At 28.5% G+C, this 17815-nt stretch overlaps 3 protein-coding genes across 3 annotated transcripts; 2 read left to right on the top strand and 1 right to left on the bottom strand.

The window, feature by feature from the left end:
* The first annotated feature begins 1973 nt into the window (after positions 1-1973).
* LOC108558896 (APOBEC1 complementation factor-like) lies at positions 1974-4930 on the top strand. Its single transcript, XM_017915952.1, has 4 exons — positions 1974-2648; positions 2709-2892; positions 4678-4771; positions 4831-4930. The coding sequence occupies exons 1-4, from the start codon at positions 1974-1976 to the stop codon at positions 4928-4930; spliced, it is 1053 nt and encodes a 350-aa protein (XP_017771441.1).
* Positions 4931-6524: 1594 nt separating this feature from the next.
* LOC108558895 (APOBEC1 complementation factor-like) lies at positions 6525-10202 on the top strand. Its single transcript, XM_017915951.1, has 4 exons — positions 6525-7493; positions 9371-9682; positions 9743-9842; positions 9908-10202. Exons 1-4 carry the CDS (start codon positions 6761-6763, stop codon positions 10200-10202), a joined length of 1440 nt encoding a protein of 479 aa, XP_017771440.1. The 5' UTR covers positions 6525-6760.
* Positions 10203-10562: 360 nt separating this feature from the next.
* On the bottom strand, positions 10563-11070 carry LOC108558897. The gene has a single exon (XM_017915953.1). The coding sequence runs from the start codon at positions 10731-10733 to the stop codon at positions 10563-10565; it is 171 nt and encodes a 56-aa protein (XP_017771442.1). The 5' UTR covers positions 10734-11070.
* Between the last annotated feature and the right edge of the window lie 6745 nt (positions 11071-17815).

Below are 17815 nucleotides of genomic sequence, written 5' to 3'. Positions count from 1 at the left end.
TACAAATAAATAAAAGAACACTTTGTATGCAATATTTATTATTTGCCTGAAATCGAAATATGTTATCTAAACATGTGAAAAAAAGTAAATAAATAAAGGTTCGTTTCTCTTTCTTCGGTCGGTCGTAAAATCGTTAATCCGATAATGTTTACTTACATAATGCGCAGTTTAAAATCGTTTTTCACAAATACGAAAAGCACGATTATCATAAACACACTTTCATCAATTTCTGATAAGTTTTATCTTACAAAAATACTAAATAAATTACAAACATTAAATTACATTTTATGAGACGAAATATATACACTCAGAATCTTCATGATAATAAACTTATTTATGTACGTTCTGATTACATTTTCTTGAAAACTGAAATCGTTAAACGTGTAAAAAAATTTAAAACACTAAATGTTAAATGTAAAAGTGTTGAATCGTAATGATTTAAATATTTCATTTCAAATTTAATAAAAAAAATGTAGTTATGTAATTTTTGTTTAAATTCTGTGTAATTAGCAGCAATACCCCGCATAGTACGGATAATCGGATTCCACGTATTATCCGGAGCTCAACATAAACAAAAAAAATATAGAAAAATCAACTATTTTTTCCGAATTGAAATTTATTTTGTTTTGTAACTTTCAATTTACTGTAGTAAACGCACTGATCGAAGCCGTACTATCCGAGGTATTGTTATGTTACAATAAATACGATTATTGTTATGTGAAAATATAAATATTTTGAGTCGTTTTTGTTAAGATTTAACTGCTTGAAAACACTAAATGTTTAAATATTTCAATTCAATTTGAATAAATTTTGTATAAAAAAAGGTAGTTATGTAATTTTTGGTTAAATACTGTGTAATTAGCAGCAATACCCCGCATAGTGCGGATAATCGGATTCCACGTATAATCCGGAGCTCAACTTAAGCAAAAAAATATAGAAAAATCAACTATTTTTTCGGAATTGAAATTTATTTTGTTTTGTAACTTTCAATTTACTGTAGTAAACGCACTGATCGAAGCCGTATTATCCGAGGTATTGTTTTGTTGCAATAAATACGGTTATTGTTATGTGAAAATGTAAATATTTTCAGTTGTTTTTGTTACTTTTGCAAACGTAACGAAATTTGTGTCTGGATGAGAAAGAATAATGCGAAGTGAACGATTACATTTTCATTAAAAACTGAAATCGTTAAACGAGATTTTCAAATTACATAATGTACAAACTAATGTAACAAAATAATGTACATTAACATTAAGATTTAAGTGCTTGAAAACACTAAATGTTATCTGCAAAAGTGTTGATTCTTAATGATAATAGTCATTTAAATATTTCATTTCAATTTGAATAAATTTTGTATAAAAAAAATGTAGTTATGTAATTTTTGGTTAAATTTTGTGTAATTGCCAGCAATACCCCGCATAGTACGGATAATCGGATTCCACGTATTGTCCGGAGCTCAAATTAAAAAAAAAATATAGAAAAAATCAACTATTTTTTCCGAATTGAAATTTATTTTGTTTTGTAACTTTCAATTTACTGTAGTAAACGCACTGATCGAAGCCGTACTATCCGAGGTATTGTTTTGTTGCAATAAATACGATTATTGTTATGTGAAAATGTAAATATTTTGAGTTGTTTTTGTTACTTTTGCAAAGTTACGAAATTTGTGTCTGAATTAGAGAGAATAATGCGAAGTGAACGATTCTCTAATATGTAAATAAAGGAGGTCGGTGTCTTAGATTCATTTGTTTCGGTGCGTTTGTTTGTTTGTTTTGACGCGACCTACGTTACGAGAGAAACAAATGCGAAAGGTTTCCTACGAGAATTTGAAACTTTTTGAAATTGGCGGGTCCATTCAGAGACAGGATTTCTCCCACCACCGAGGATTGAAAGAAAGGACTATTTCAGGACACGACTCTCAGTTTGTTCTCGCAAGTTGTCTTCGTGTTTTTTGTTGTTTTCAATTGTTTGCGATGCAAAGTAACAGCGAGTTGGCTATGACGCGAGCGTTCGCCGCCCTGAGGAGGGTGCGCGAATTCTCGATGAGGATCAGGATGCCTCTGCAACAGGTGAACGGACAGAGGATGCTGGGTCCGTGCTTCGGCGTGCAGATTCCACCGGACGGTTGCGAGGTTTTGGTGCTGCAGCTGCCGAAGGACATGTTCGAGGATGAGATTTATCCGATCCTGCTGCGGTTCGGGCCGATCTACAGGATGCGTTTGATGCTCGAGGAGAACGGTCTGCTGACGCGCCGTCACGCCTACGTGACCTTCTGCAATCAGTGGTCCGCTGTGGCCGCCATCGAGTTGTTGAATCGCACAGAGATCAGGCCAGGATTCGTGGTCGTCGTCGAGAAGGCGCAGGAGAACAAGAGACTCTTCCTGGGCGGCATCCCCGACGCGAAGACGAAGGATCAGGTGTGGCGTGAGCTCATCCGCATCGGGATGACTGGGATCTTGGACGTGATCATGTATCGCTCGTACACGGACAGGAATAGGAACAGGGGATTCGTCTTCGTCGAGTTCAGCACTCACCAGGAGGCCGCGTTCACGCGTTTGATGTATCAGGACGCGATGATCTTCGGGCAACGGATTCAGCTGTACTGGTCCACGCCTCTGCACCAGGTGGACGACGACATCATGAGAAGGGTAAAACAAGAGAGAGGAACGCAAATTCCTTAAATTAATATACAGAACGTCTTTCAACAGGTCAGACGTCTCTTCGTGCGAAACATGCCAGTTCGCCATTCCACCGACGACATGAAGCAAATGATTGTTTGCATCCTGGGGCTGCAATTTCGCTTCGTCGAGAAGGTCTACAAGCATCGCGATTACGGATTCATCCACTTCGCCACGCGTCGCGACGCACAGAAAAGTCTCGAAATCTTAAGAGGTAATTCAACATCTTACAAAGAACTTAACAGTTTCATTCAAATTAGAAAATTTTAAATATTAATTATACAAAATATCTTTTTTTTAGTTTTCAAATTTTTCATTATTCATTTCACAATTAGAAAATGAAATTGAACATTTTTCAATTGGAAATTCAACAATTTCCAAGAGCACAATTCATCTTCCTAATTGGAATTTCATCACTTTATATTTTACTAATTACATTAGTTTTTGATAGTTTTTCAAAGTAAAATTTTTCATTATTCATTTTACAATTAGAAAATGAAATTGAACATTTTCCAATTGGAAATTCAACATAATAATAACAATTCATCTTCCTAATTGGAATTTCATCACTTTATATTTTACTAATTAATAATAACTAAAGTTTTATAAAATTTCTTAATTGCTGATTTGTTTTTGATAGTTTTTCAAAGTAAAATTTTTCATTATTCTTTTCACAATTAGAAAATGAAATTGAACAATTTCCAAGAGCACAATTCAATAATTTTCCAATTGGAAATTCAACATTTTCCAATTGGAAATTCAACAATTTCAAATTCAACATTTTCCAATTTGAAATTCAACATTTTCCAATTGGAAATTCAACATTTTTCAATTGGAAATTCAACATTTTCCAATTGTAAATTCAACAATTTCCAAGAGCACAATTGAATAATAACAATTCATCTTCCTAATTGGAATTTCATCACTTTATATTTTACTAATTACTAATAACTAAAGTTTTATAAAAGTTCTTAATTGCAATGATTTGTTACCAATCAAATTGTTACTTTTTACAAAGTTAATTTTCATTGTTCATTTCACAATTAGATAATTTATAAAGTAATCATCAATTCTTCAAAACTCTTTCATTAATTTAAAGTATAATTGTATTCAATTCAATTTCAACTACTAATTTCTTTCAATTTAGTTAATTATCAAATTATTCAACAATTTTTTAGAATTATATTTTTTTTGAAAAATTGCTCAAGAATCTCAAAATTTAAACATAGAATTTGTACTTTTCATTCATTTCAATCAATAGTTCATAAGTTTTTGCCCTTTTTTGCTCAGTTTCCATAAAATTAACAAAATCAGATTAACGAAATTTTGCTCAATTGATTTTAGATTCTTCATTTCACAATTGCAACGATTATTTCTAATCAATATTTTGACTAAAAATTAAAGAAACGTTAATTTTCATTACTAATTTTAAAAGATTTTGTTTCATAATCAATCTTTTATAATTAAATAATGTATGAAGTTCAAAATTCTACATTTTTTTTTGAAAAATTGCTCAAGAATCTCAAAATTTAAACATAGAATTTGTAATTTTCATTCATTTCAATCAATAGTTCATAAGTTTTTGCTCTTTTTTGCCCATTTTCCATAAAATTAACAAAACCAGGTGAACATAATGTTTAGATTCTTCATTTCACAATTGCAACTATTATTTCTAATCAATATTTTGACTAAAAATTAAAGAAACGTTAATTTTCATTACTAATTTTAAAAGATTTTGTTTCATAATCAATCTTTTATAATTAAATAATGTATGAAGTTCAAAATTTACATTTTTTGTTTAAAATATGCTTTCAATATTCACTAATTTCAATGTACTTCTAGAAGATTTGTATTATAAACATGAAACATTCCAAATACATAAACGAATCCTTGATTTCTTTGAAAATTGATCAAATTCGAATCAAATATTTTACAATTTTTGTACTTTTAGATTGATTTTAAATTAATATTAATGAATTCTGTTTGTTTTTCTTTTCAGATTATTTCAAAAGAAACGATTATGACATTGAGGTGACCTGGGCCAAACCGTCCGTCAAAGACATCCACAGAATGCAGATTCGATCCAACAATTCGTTAGTTTATCCATTTTTGTTGATTTATTTAAACACTAATCTTTATTTTTTTCATCCAGTTTCAGCTTGGACGATTCTTTTGCATCCAGGACAAGCGGTTTCTCCGAATGCTCCTCTTCATTCTTCGACGAATTGAGCGTTTACTCAGTACAATACTAATTCATTATTATTCCTTACTTACTTTACTCTATTAATTTTCTTAAAAATTAAGCAGAATCCGAACGGCCTTTTTAGATTATAAAACAATCTATATAATTCTAACTATATTAATTTGAATCTCGAGTTAACAATTTACTCAACAACAACAATCAAACATTGTTTAATTTATATATTAATTCTACTTTTCTTGCCTCATTCCATTTATGCAATTTTTGTGATACGTTTGAAATCTAAACAATGTTTCATCGATTTTGAAAAATCAATTACAAAAAGACCAACATGTAAATCGCAATTCTGTACTTTCATCTATATTAATTGATAATTTTCATTTGTTGCCGTTTCGTCGATCTCCAAAATTCTGCTTTTTATATCGTGTTTTCTCTATATAATCAAATATTTTATCATATCTTTTGTTGTTTTAATAAAACGTATTTTTACATTTTCTACTAATTCAATATTGTCTTATTTACAATTTACAACAAATATTACATTTTGCAAAACAAATCCTGAAGATGTCAACAATTTTTTTTTTGTAGATTTCTTTGATTCATTTATGTTTTCTTTTTAAACGAATTGGCAGGATTTCTTCTCTGCGTCGAAGAGGAACCAAAAAAAGTGTCTGACCGAAGTTGGAAATAATAATATCTAGATTAAACTCGTTTCTCTTTTACTACACGTAAAATCTTTGCAAAAATATACTTTACAAATTAAGGTTTCAATTTAATTCAAAATTTATAAAATCTATTAATTGATTTCTTAATTTTTTATAGAAATCTCAATGAATTGCATTTACTAAACTTTAAACTGAATAATTTTAGTTTCAAGAGTGTAAATTTAGTATAAATCAAAGATAGACTAATTTTCTTGGATTCATTCAGATTATATTTTCAACTTCATTAAAATTTACAAAAAAAAATCAAGAGATTCGTAAAAACTTGAGAAACTTTTATAAAATAATGAATTATTACACTAATTAACTTATTTTAATGGTTTAATTCAACTTCATCTAAATTTGAAGAAATTCGTAAAAACTTTTAAGAAAAGTTTATAAATTATTAAGAAAGTACACTAATTTTATGGTTTATCAAATTCAATTTTCATTTAAATGTAAATTTTGCTAAAATATTCACAAAAAAAATAGAATTATTTTATTGATTATTAGATTTAGTCTTAGTTTCAATGAGTTTTCACTAACTTTGTTTGTGGAATTTGCGAGAATTACATGAAAATTCGAACACTTTACAAAATGTGTACCAAATCAAAAATAAACCAGAATTTTGTATATCATGACTTAAATCGTTATGATAATAGACTTATTTTATTGATTATTAGTTTAAGTCATAGTTTCAACGAGTTTTCACTAAATTTGTTTGAGTAATTTGCAAGAATTACGTCAAAATTCGCAACTTCTCAATCTTTAGATAATCAACTTTATTGATTAGTTTAAATCTTAGTTACAATCAGTTTTTACTATTTTTTTTTGTGTGATTGCTAAAATTACGTTTATAAATCTTTGGATTTGAATGAAATCAATGAAATGATTATTTTGTAAGTTTTGTAAGAATTTTCTTGTATATTGGGTATGTTTTTTTTTTAATATTAATTGCGCAATAGTTTTGTGTGAAAGAATCGGACGATTTTTGTATTTGTTTACTTGTTCAAAAAGCAAAAAAAAAAGAACTGTGTGAGCGAATGTAGTTCTGAAGGAAAAAAAGCGTCTGGTTGTGAAAAAGACAGCTTGTGCGAAGAAGCGGGGAGCCGAAGAAGTCGTCGATTTAAAAAGAGCGGAGCGCCAAATTTTCGGCACATTTTCGTTCCGACTTCGGCGAGATGATGACCATGGAAGGTGTTAGATATTCCGGTGAAGCATCGATGGATTCGATCGAAGAAGAGACTACTGAACAGATGATGAGGATGCGTTTGTTGGCTCTGGTGAAGAGGACCGGTTACAGGATGATCCAGACGAACGGACAAAGAGTTTACTCCGCTCCGGACGCGGACGCTCCACCGAAGAAGGGATGCGAAGTCTTCGTGGGAAAGTTACCGAGGAACATGTTCGAAGATGAGATTGTTGAAATCTTCGAGCAGATCGGTCCCATTTACCAGTTGCGTTTGATGATGGATTTCTCGGGGATGAATCGTGGCTTCGCTTTCGTTTCTTATTACAGTCAAGAGTTTGCCAATTTGGCTGTGGATAATCTGCACGATGCGACGGTGAGGAGCGGTAAACGGATCGGGGTTTACAAGTCGATCGACAACTGTAGGCTCTTCATCGGTGGGATTCCGAAGAACATCGGTAAGGAGGAGGTTTATCAAGGGCTCAGCGTGTACGTGGAGGGCATCAAGGAGGTGATCATGTATTTCTCGAGGCTCGAACGTGGGCAGAATCGTGGATTCGTTTTCGTCGAGTTCGAGGAGCATCGATTGGCCGCGATGGCTAGAAGGAAGTTGGCACCTGGATCTGTTATTATGTGGGGTGTTCCGATCCTGGTCGACTGGGCTGATCCACTTCCAGATGTCAACCCCAGCATCATGGCCAAGGTAAAAACATACATTTTTTTTTGTGAAATTAACAAAAAAAAAACATCCCTTAATTCCCTTAAAAATTGATTTGTGTAACTTAAAGTTTAAGTTAAACAAATCAATTTTTCAAATTACGCAAATACTGATTTATATTATTTAGTTTACTAACTTGCATTAGTTTCCATGAATTTCTAAATGAAGATATTTTAATTTAATTATAATTTACAAACCAAAATTGTTTATATTTTTTTTTGTAATTTCAAACATTTCATTAATTAAACCGTATTTTTCATAACTTCAATTAGATTTTGTAAATTAAATCAGTAAATTTTGATAATCTTGTAAATTCAAAGTATTTTATAACATTTTTTTTTTTCATTAATTTCAATTATTTAAATTACTTTTATTCAACATTTCTTATTTTTCAATAATTTTAAAATTTTCCTTTTCATTTATTTTCTAAATTGCAATTGAGATATTTAAATTTTTAAATTAATACTAATTTTTCTGCAATTTTGATTAATTAATTAAACAAATTCAAAAATTTGTACAATTTTCAATTATTTCCAAATTTTCTGCATCATTTTCATTAACAATAATTCATTTTCATTTTCATTTTATTTTTTTTATTCACAATAATTTTTCATAATTTTCTACATAAACTTTGTATTAATTTCATAATTTTAAACGTTTTTTGAACAATTGATGAAATATTTCAATTAATTCATAAATATTAACTTAATTTTAATTTTCTACATAACTTTTAATTATTTTTGTTATTTTAATTAGATTTTCATTATTTTCTAAACTTAAGTTAATTAAGTGACCTTGTTTTTCAAAATTGACCTTTTTTCTATTTTTTAAAGATAATTTTATATTTCTTCAATTTATTTAAAAAATTTGTAATAAATATGGATTTTTTTCATTATTTTCTTAGTTTAATTTATTCTATAACTAATTTTCAACGTTTCTCAATATTTGCAAATTTGATATCTTCTATTTACAGTTAGTTTTATTATTGTTTTTGTCATTAATTTCCATGAGTCTACAATGATTTACATTCATTTTTTCTTAGAATTTGTTATTCCATTTCTTTATCTTATTATTTTTCTTATTTTTCAATAATTTTCCAAATTTTCTTCTTCATTTATTTTCTAAATTTGCATTTGAGATATTTCCATTTTCAAATTAAAATAATTAAAAATGATTAACAACAATTGTCCAACTTGTTTTTATATAATATTTTTATATATTTATAATTCATTTTTTTTTTCAGAATTTCTACATTTTTGATTAATTTAAACAATTTAAACAAATTCAAAAATTTGTACAATTTTCAATTATTTCCAAATTTTCTGCATCATTTTCATTAACAATTATTCATTTTAATTAACTTTTACCTTTCTTTTTCAAAATTTCAATTAGTTTTTGTATGATTTTACCTGCATTTCAGAAATTTCTACATATTTCCAACTAAATCAAAAATAATTTCTATTTCTTATTCATTATTTACACATTTTAATCAAATAATTCACATTAACAATAATTTTTTATAATTTTCTACATAAACTTTGTATTAATTCCATAATTTTAAACATTCTTTTTGATCAAATGATGAAAATAATTCAATTAATTCAAAATTTTTAACTCTGTTTTTATTTTCTACATAATTTCTATTTATTTTTAGTTATTTCAATTAGATTTTCATTATTTTCTAAATTTAAGTTAATTAAGTGACCTTTTTTTTCAAAATTGACCTTGTTTTCTATTGAGATTATAAAATTTTTCAATTTTCATATTTCAAGAAAAGAATATATAAATAAAATGAATACACAAATCATAAAAGTATTGATTTTTCACAATATTTTCTTAGTTTAATTTCTCAATATTTGCAAAATTGATATCTTTTATTTACAGTTAGTTTTATTACCAAAATATTGACATGTTTCTCTCCAATTGTCATTAATTTCCATGAGTCTACAATGATTTACATTAGAATTTATTATTCCATTTCTTTATCACTTTTATTTGGGAATTTCAATCTCTTTCAGATTTCCAAACTCTATTTGAGAAATTTGGACCTGGAGTCACCGAACGAAGCGCTCCAAGCTTTCTTATCTTTACACGTGGACATGAGAAAGGTAATCAAGTTGCACAAGATTATGGACTTTGCCTTCGTCCATTTCGTCAATAGAGAATCAGCCGAGGAAGCCCTCTACACTTTGCACGGTATTATTATTCAACACAATACAAATTCCTATTTCCCTTAACTCTTTGTATGTTTGTAAGGTCTTTATTGGAAAGACAGCCTAATCGAAGTCACCTGGGCTCGCCCGAAATTCTGCAGCAAAGTTTCCAGATTGACCACACCACCAGATCATTTCTGCACGTTAGTTTTTGTTGTTGTTGTCTCAAATCTTCATTAATTTAAATCGGAAAATTCTTATTTTCTAGATCTCTTCCTCCGCGTATTCGTAAGCAAGTCATCAAGATGAAGCAGGAGAAGATCAAGAAAAGCGATCCGCAAAGATCGTTCGGAATGTGGTCTCAATCCGATGAATCTCCTCTTTCACCACAATCATCCACGGATTCTGCTGGATCCAGCAGCAGATGTCTTCTGCACGTCGGCATGAGACCGCAGGATAGTTTCTATTCCGGCTTCAATAGCGGTTACAACATCCAACAGCCGACCAAAATGATGATGAGCGACGCTTTCGGTAGAGATTTACGTACTCCGATCCTCCGTTGATACAATCCGAACGCTTCGACCAAAAATATGATGATCTTCGATGACGATTGCGGCCATTCCAGTATAGAAATAATCACTTTTTTTCTTAATCTATTTCCCGAATTATTGTTACGTTTTTTTTCTCTTTCGTTTTTTTATCTTATACTTTTCTTTAACCTAATATAATTGCAACTCAAAAATCACAATCTTTTATTAATTAAAATTATATCATTCCCAAATTTTCTTTATTTTGACTTAATAAAATAATGTAAAATTTTGATGAAAAATTTTCAAACTTCAATAACTCAATCAAAATTGAATCGATTCAATTGAAACAACTTGCATTATCTGCATTCAACATTTAACTATTGAAATGTACGTTTACCTCTCGTCTAGTCTCCAGCTGGAACGGCTGATGTCACTCCAAGCGCTCATGCTCCTATTTCTCCTGGGAATGAGCAGAGATCTGCTGTGTCTTCTATCCAGCGTGTCTGGTGGAAAGTTGACGCGGACCTTCGCTGTCTGCGGAGAGTATTCTCCGTTGGGTAACATCTCGTAGGTCCACTGTTGTGGGCCTCCAGCCCGTGAACTCCTACGACTGCCCGCCAGATTTGTATCCAAAATTCGTATCACACCAAATTTTACACACAACACAAGAACTCTTTCCAATTTCTTCAGCACGCCAAATTATTTCTATTCCAACAACAACAACAACGTTACTTTTTCAATCATCGCTGCAACTGAATTGGTTTTAATTTAAACGCACACCTCGAGGGAAGACATCTGCAACGGCGGAACAAATTGGGTTTTTGCTAGAGATTTGTCCCAAAACAATGAACATTTTCTCATGAAAACAACTTTCAAGCAGACTCCTTATAATTGCATCCTATTTCAAAGACCGTTGATGTCTCAATTAATATTAAATATGCGAATTAAAGGTAAATATATAGAGAATAAAATAATCAAAAGGTGAAAGTTCTAACTTTTTCCAATTTCTTGAAAATCACTATCGAAATTGACAAAACTAAATTTTTTAAGCATACTTTTTATAATTGTTGTTTATTTCAAAGATCATTGATGTCTCAATTAATATTAAATATGCAAATTAAAGGTAAATATATAGAGAATAAAATAATGAAAAGGTGAAAGTGGTAACTATTTCCAATTTCTTGGAAATCACTACCAAAATTAACAAAATTAATTTCAAGCAGACTCCTTATAATTGCTTCCTATTTCAAAGACCGTTGATGTCCCAATTAATATTAAATATGCAAATTAAAGGTAAATATATAGAGAATAAAATAATCAAAAGCTGAAAGTTGTAACTTTTTTCAATTTCTTGAAAATCACTATCGAATTTAACAAAACTAAATTTCAAGCAGACTCCTAATAATTGTTTCCTATTTCAAAGACCGTTGATGTCCCAACTAATATTAAATATGCAAATTATAGCTAAATATATAAAGAATAAAATGATCAAAATGTGAAAGTTGTAACTTTTTCCAATTTCTTGAAAATCGCTATCGAAATTAACAAAATTAATTTCAAGCAGACTCCTTATAATTGTTTCCTATTTCAAAGACCGTTGATGTTCCAATTAATATTAAATATGCAAATTAAAGGTAAATATATAGAGAATAAAATAATCAAAAGGTGAAAGTTCTAACTTTTTCCAATTTCTGGAAAATCACTATGGAAATTAACTAAACTAATTTTTTAATAATTGTTGTTTATTTCAAAGGTCGTTGATGCCACAATTAATATTAAATATGCAAATTAAAGGTAAATATATAGAGAATAAAATAATCAAAAGGAGAAAGTTCTAACTTTTTCCAATTTCTTAAAAATCACTACAGAAATTAACAAAACTAAATTTTTAAGCATACTTTTTATAATTGTTGTTTATTTCAAAGACCGTTGATGTCCCAATTAATATTAAATACGCAAATTAAAGGTAAATATATAGGGAATAAAATAATCAAAAGGTGAAAGTTCTAACTTTTTCCAATTTCTTGAAAATCACTATCGAAATTAAAAAAACTAAATTTTTAAACATACTTTTTATAATTGTTGTTTATTTCAAAGATCATTGATGCCTCAGTTAATATTAAATATGCAAATTAAAGGTAAATATATAGAGAATAAAATAATCAAAAGGAGAAAGTTCTAACTTTTTCCAATTTCTAAAAATCACTACAGAAATTAACAAAACTAAATTTTTAAGCATACTTTTTATAATTGTTGTTTATTTCAAAGACCGTTGATGTCCCAATTAATATTAAATACGCAAATTAAAGGTAAATATATAAAGAATAAAATAATGAAAAGGTGAAAGTTGTAACTTTTTCCAATTTCTTGAAAATCACTATCAAAATTAACAAAATTAATTTCAAGCAGACTCCTTATAATTGCTTCCTATTTCAAAGACCGTTGATATCCGAATTAATATTAAATATGCAAATTAAAGGCAAATATATAGACAATAAAATAGTGGTAAAATGTATTTTTGCAATTCTTTGTCAAAATTGACGTTTTTTCAATTGACAATTTTTAGCAGCCTTCTTGTATTTTTACCTGTAACTCCATAACAAATGATGCCACAATTAAAATAAGATATGCAAATTAAAGGTGAATATATACAGAAGAAAATAATCGTAAGCTGAAAGTTCTATCTTTTTCCGCATTCTTGCAATTCACGGTCAAAATTGATGTAATATTTTTTTTTTAAATATTTCTATTAATACATCCAATAATAATGTTCTGAAAAGTACAAAAGTACAAAATTGACCCAAGTTAATTTATACAGATGATCAGCTGAAAAAGATCTTTAAAAGAAGAAATATTTACATGTTTCAGAACGTGCTGCAAAAGATAAACATTTATAATCTCTAAATCAAATGTTTATTTTACATGTCGACGTTTATTTCATCTATTTTGTATAATTTAATAAAATTCGAATGTTTTACTTAGTTTAAAGCTTGCAAGGACAAAGGGATTTGTTGGTATTTAATCTATTTGTGTTAAAACACAAACGGAGGTTTTGTTCTGTCGCTCAGCCTCATTGTACATTTTGCACGATTCGCATCGATCGACGCGAACAAAACACACAAAGAGCAGAAAGGGAGATAAACAGAGAGAGTATACAAGTATGATTGTACGTGTGTGTTAGAGAGAGAGAGAGAGAGATAGGTGGGAAGAAACATTAATTTGAATTTTGGCGCAAAATTGTCATCGATTTGGGATTAGCCGCAGCGATAAATTTTCGCGGATGTCCCAGGATCAGCAAACGGCGTAGAAGATTACGCAACGAAAACTCGATATTATTAAGCCCACTATCAACCAAGAAACGTTCACATCTTCGCTCCAATATTCACTTCAATTCGAAACGTAACAACGTCTAAGATTGTTTAACATTTTTTGTTTTCTTTTCAAAAACTTAAAAGAAAATCCAAATTACATAAAATTAATTGTTTTTTTTTTTAATGTAATCAAAAGCATAAGCATTGATTTATTCATCAAATTCTATCAATCATTGAAATTTATGGAAAAGCGATTAAGTTCAGTATTGATATTGCTGCAGCATGTTACAAATTAATTTGAACTTTATTCAGTATACGCGCAAATTAATTGCAATTAAAGTCGATAATCTGTTTGCATACGCGTTTTGAATACATTTTCGCTCTATTTCATATATAAAATTGTGTGAAATAAAATTATTTATAATAATATTTCGTTGCATCAATTTTAACAGTGAATTGCAATAATACCGAAAAAGATACAATTTGTATCCAATAATTAATTTCATCTCTATATATTTACCTTTAATTTGAATATTTAATGTTAATTGTGGCATCAAAGATCTTTGAAGTAAACAACAATTATAAAAAGTATGCTTTAAAATTTAATTTTGTTAATTTCGATAGTGATTTTCAAGAAATTGGAAAAAGTTAGAACTTTCGCCATTTGATTATTTTATTCTCTATATATTTACCTTTAATTTGCATATTTAATATTAATTGTGGCATCAAAGATCTTTGAAATAAACAACAATTATAAAAAGTATGTTTAAAAATTTAGTTTTGTTAATTTCGATAGTATTTTCAAGAAATTGGAAAAAGTTAGAACTTTCCCTTTGATTATTTTATTCTCTATATATTTACCTTTAATTTGCTATTTAATATTAATTGTGGCATCAAAGATCTTTGAAATAAACAACAATTATAAAAAGTATGTTTAAAAATTTAGTTTTGTTAATTTCGATAGTGATTTTCAAGAAATTGGAAAAAGTTAGAACTTTCACCTTTTGATTATTTTATTCTCCATAATTTACCTTTAATTTGCATATTTAATATTAATTGTGGCATCAACGGTCTTTGAAATAAACAACAATTATAAAAAGTATGTTTAAAAATTTTGTTTTTTAATTTCGATAGTGATTTTCAAGAAATTGGAAAAGTTACAACTTTGCCTTTTGATTAATTCTTTCAATTTAATCGATAAGCTTATAAGATTGTATATATATTTCATTTCAAGAAATTGGAAAAAGTTAGAACTTTCCCTTTTGATTATTTTATTCTCCTATATATTTACCTTTAATTTGCATATTTAATATTAATTGTGGCATCAAAGATCTTTGAAATAAACAACAATTATAAAAAGTATGTTTAAAAATTTAGTTTTGTTAAATTCGATAGTGATTTTCAAGAAAATGGAAGAAGTTAGAGCTTTCACCTTTTGATTATTTTATTCTCTATATATTTACCTTTAATTTGCATATTTAATATTAATTGGGACATCAATGATCTTTGCAATAAACAACAATTATAAAAAGTATGTTTAAAAATTTAGTTTTGTTAATTTCGATAATGATTTTCAAGAAATTGGAAAAAGTTACAACTTTCACCTTTTGATTATTTTATTCTCCATACATTTACCTTCAATTGGCATATTTAATATTAATTATGGCATCAATTGTTATTGAGTAATAGTTAAAAATATAAGAAGGCTGTGATAAATTGTTTTACGTTAATTTTAACAGCGAATTATAAGAATACGGAAAGAGATTACACTTTCACCTTACACATATTTATTTCTCTATATATTCACCTTTAAATTGCATCTTTAATACAATTTGTGATATGTATTGTTATTGAGTTACAAATAAAAATATAAAAAGTATGTTATATCAACTTTGACAGAGAATTACCAAAAATTGATGAAAGATACAAATCCCTGATTATAATAGTATTATTATGTATAGATTTAGCTGCAATTTGCAGATTAAATGTTAATAATAACATTAATATTTATCGAGATTTTTCGTACTAACATTGTAAAATAATTTATTGAGATTTGTTTAGTGTTTCATTCATTTCAGCTATTCAGTTTTATTACAACATCAAATCAACGAAACGATAAATAAACACAGCTGAATGTGATTTCGCTTTGTTTATTCTCCGATTTTACATTGGACACACACATTATTTGTTTTTAACGAGAAATGCGAACTGTTACGAATCGTTCGCAATAAACGTCGATAAATCATCTGTAAACTTCCAATTGAAATGCATTGTTTTGTGTATGTTTTGCGGGAATTCGACGCATCTTGTGTTCCAATTGGCCAAAAGTTATTTGTATTTAGGTGGTTTACCAATTCGGAATCGCAATGCTCTACATAAATTAGACCTTTAGTTCGAAATTGTGTTTTTGGGACGTTGCGGCTCTATCGATTCGATCTCCCCCCCCCATCTCTGTGTTATTACTATTCTGGAAGCTTTCCGGCCTATCCGGATTTACTTATTAACCAGTCCTTATTTATATACGTTCTTCAAGGGAAACTCTGGAATTTAACCTTTCCCTTTTTGTCTTGTAATTATTTTCTGCATTTCTCCCAAGTATTAAACGCTTCCACATTCATTTCGAAAATTCACTGGAGGCTTTTATTGCTTCCAACGTTTAATGTTCCGAAATAAGGGCAAAATCCCTTTATTTACCAAACGCGCAAATTAAACGAGAAGACGTAAAAATTACGAATTTCCAAAATAACTCAATTTCCTTGCGTTTTAATTAAGAAAAAAATCCTCGATTCGACGAAATAATTAATTTGCATTCCATCTTCATCCACCCTTGAAAATCAATCAATTATAATTGTAGGATTAATGGTTTCATTAAGCATTTAATTACAATTTGCTCAAAAAAAGTAATTGCATCAATTTTGATAACGAATTTCTTGGATACTAAAAAAGATACAATATTCATTTTATATCCATTTATTCCACATACTTTTAGCTTTAATTTACGTATTTAATTTTATTTGTGGCATCAATGGTCATCGAGATATAAACAAAAATGTAAGATGATTGTTAAAAAAATAATTCCGTGAATTTTGACAGCGAATTCCTCGGATACGAAAAGAGATACATTTATCATCTTATCATAATTTTATTCCTCATACATTTAGCATTAATTTGCGTATTTAATTTTAATTGTGGCATCAATGGTAATCGAGATATTAAGAAAAATGTAAGATGATTGCTAAACAAATAATTACATCCATTTTGACAGCGAATTCCTCGGATACGAAAAGAGATACATTTATCATCTTGTGATAATTCTATTCCACATACATTTAGCTTTAATTTGCGTATTTAGTTTTAATTGTGGCATCAATAATCATCGAGATATTAAGAAAAATGTAAGATGATTGCTAATCAAATAATTACATCCATTTTGACAGCAAATTCCTCGGATACGAAAAGAGATACATTTATTATTTTATAATACTTTTATTCCACATCCATTTAGCTTTAGTTTGCGTATATAATTTTAATTGTGGCATCAATGGTCATCGAGATATAAACAAAAATGTAAGATGATTACTAAACAAATAATTACATCCATTTTGACAGCGAATTTCTCGGATATGAAAGAGATACATTTATCTCTTATAATAATTTATTCCACATACATTTGCTTTAATTTGCGATTTAATTTTAATTGTGGCATCAATGGTCATCGAGATATAAACAAAAATGTAAGATGATTACTAAACAAATAATTACATCCATTTTGACAGCGAATTTCTCGGATATGAAAGAGATACATTTATCTCTTATATAATTTTATTCCACATAATTTAGCTTTAATTTGCGTATTTAATTTTAATTGTGGCATCAATGGTCATCGAGATAATAAACAAAAATGTAAGATGATTGCTAAACAAATAATTACATCCATTTTGACAGCGAATTCCTCGGATACGAAAAGAGATACATTTATCATCTTATATAATTTTATTCCACATACATTTAGCTTTAATTTGCGTATTTAATTTTAATTGTGGCATCAATGGTCATCGAGATATAAACAAAAATGTAAGATGATTGCTAAACAAATAATTACATCCATTTTGACAGCGAATTCCTCGGATACGAAAAGAGATACATTTATCATCTTATATAATTTTATTCCACATACATTTAGCTTTAATTTGCGTATTTAATTTTAATTGTGGCATCAATGGTCATCGAGATATAAACAAAAATGTAAGATGATTGCTAAACAAATAATTACATCCAATTTGACAGCGAATTCCTCGGATACGAAAAGAGATACATTTATCATCTTATATAATT

The sequence above is a fragment of the Nicrophorus vespilloides genome, unplaced genomic scaffold, assembly GCF_001412225.1.
Source record: "Nicrophorus vespilloides isolate i.1.1-1 unplaced genomic scaffold, Nicve_v1.0, whole genome shotgun sequence".
Taxonomy (NCBI): Eukaryota; Metazoa; Arthropoda; class Insecta; order Coleoptera; family Silphidae; genus Nicrophorus; species Nicrophorus vespilloides.
This window is presented reverse-complemented; position numbering and strand designations above follow the sequence as displayed.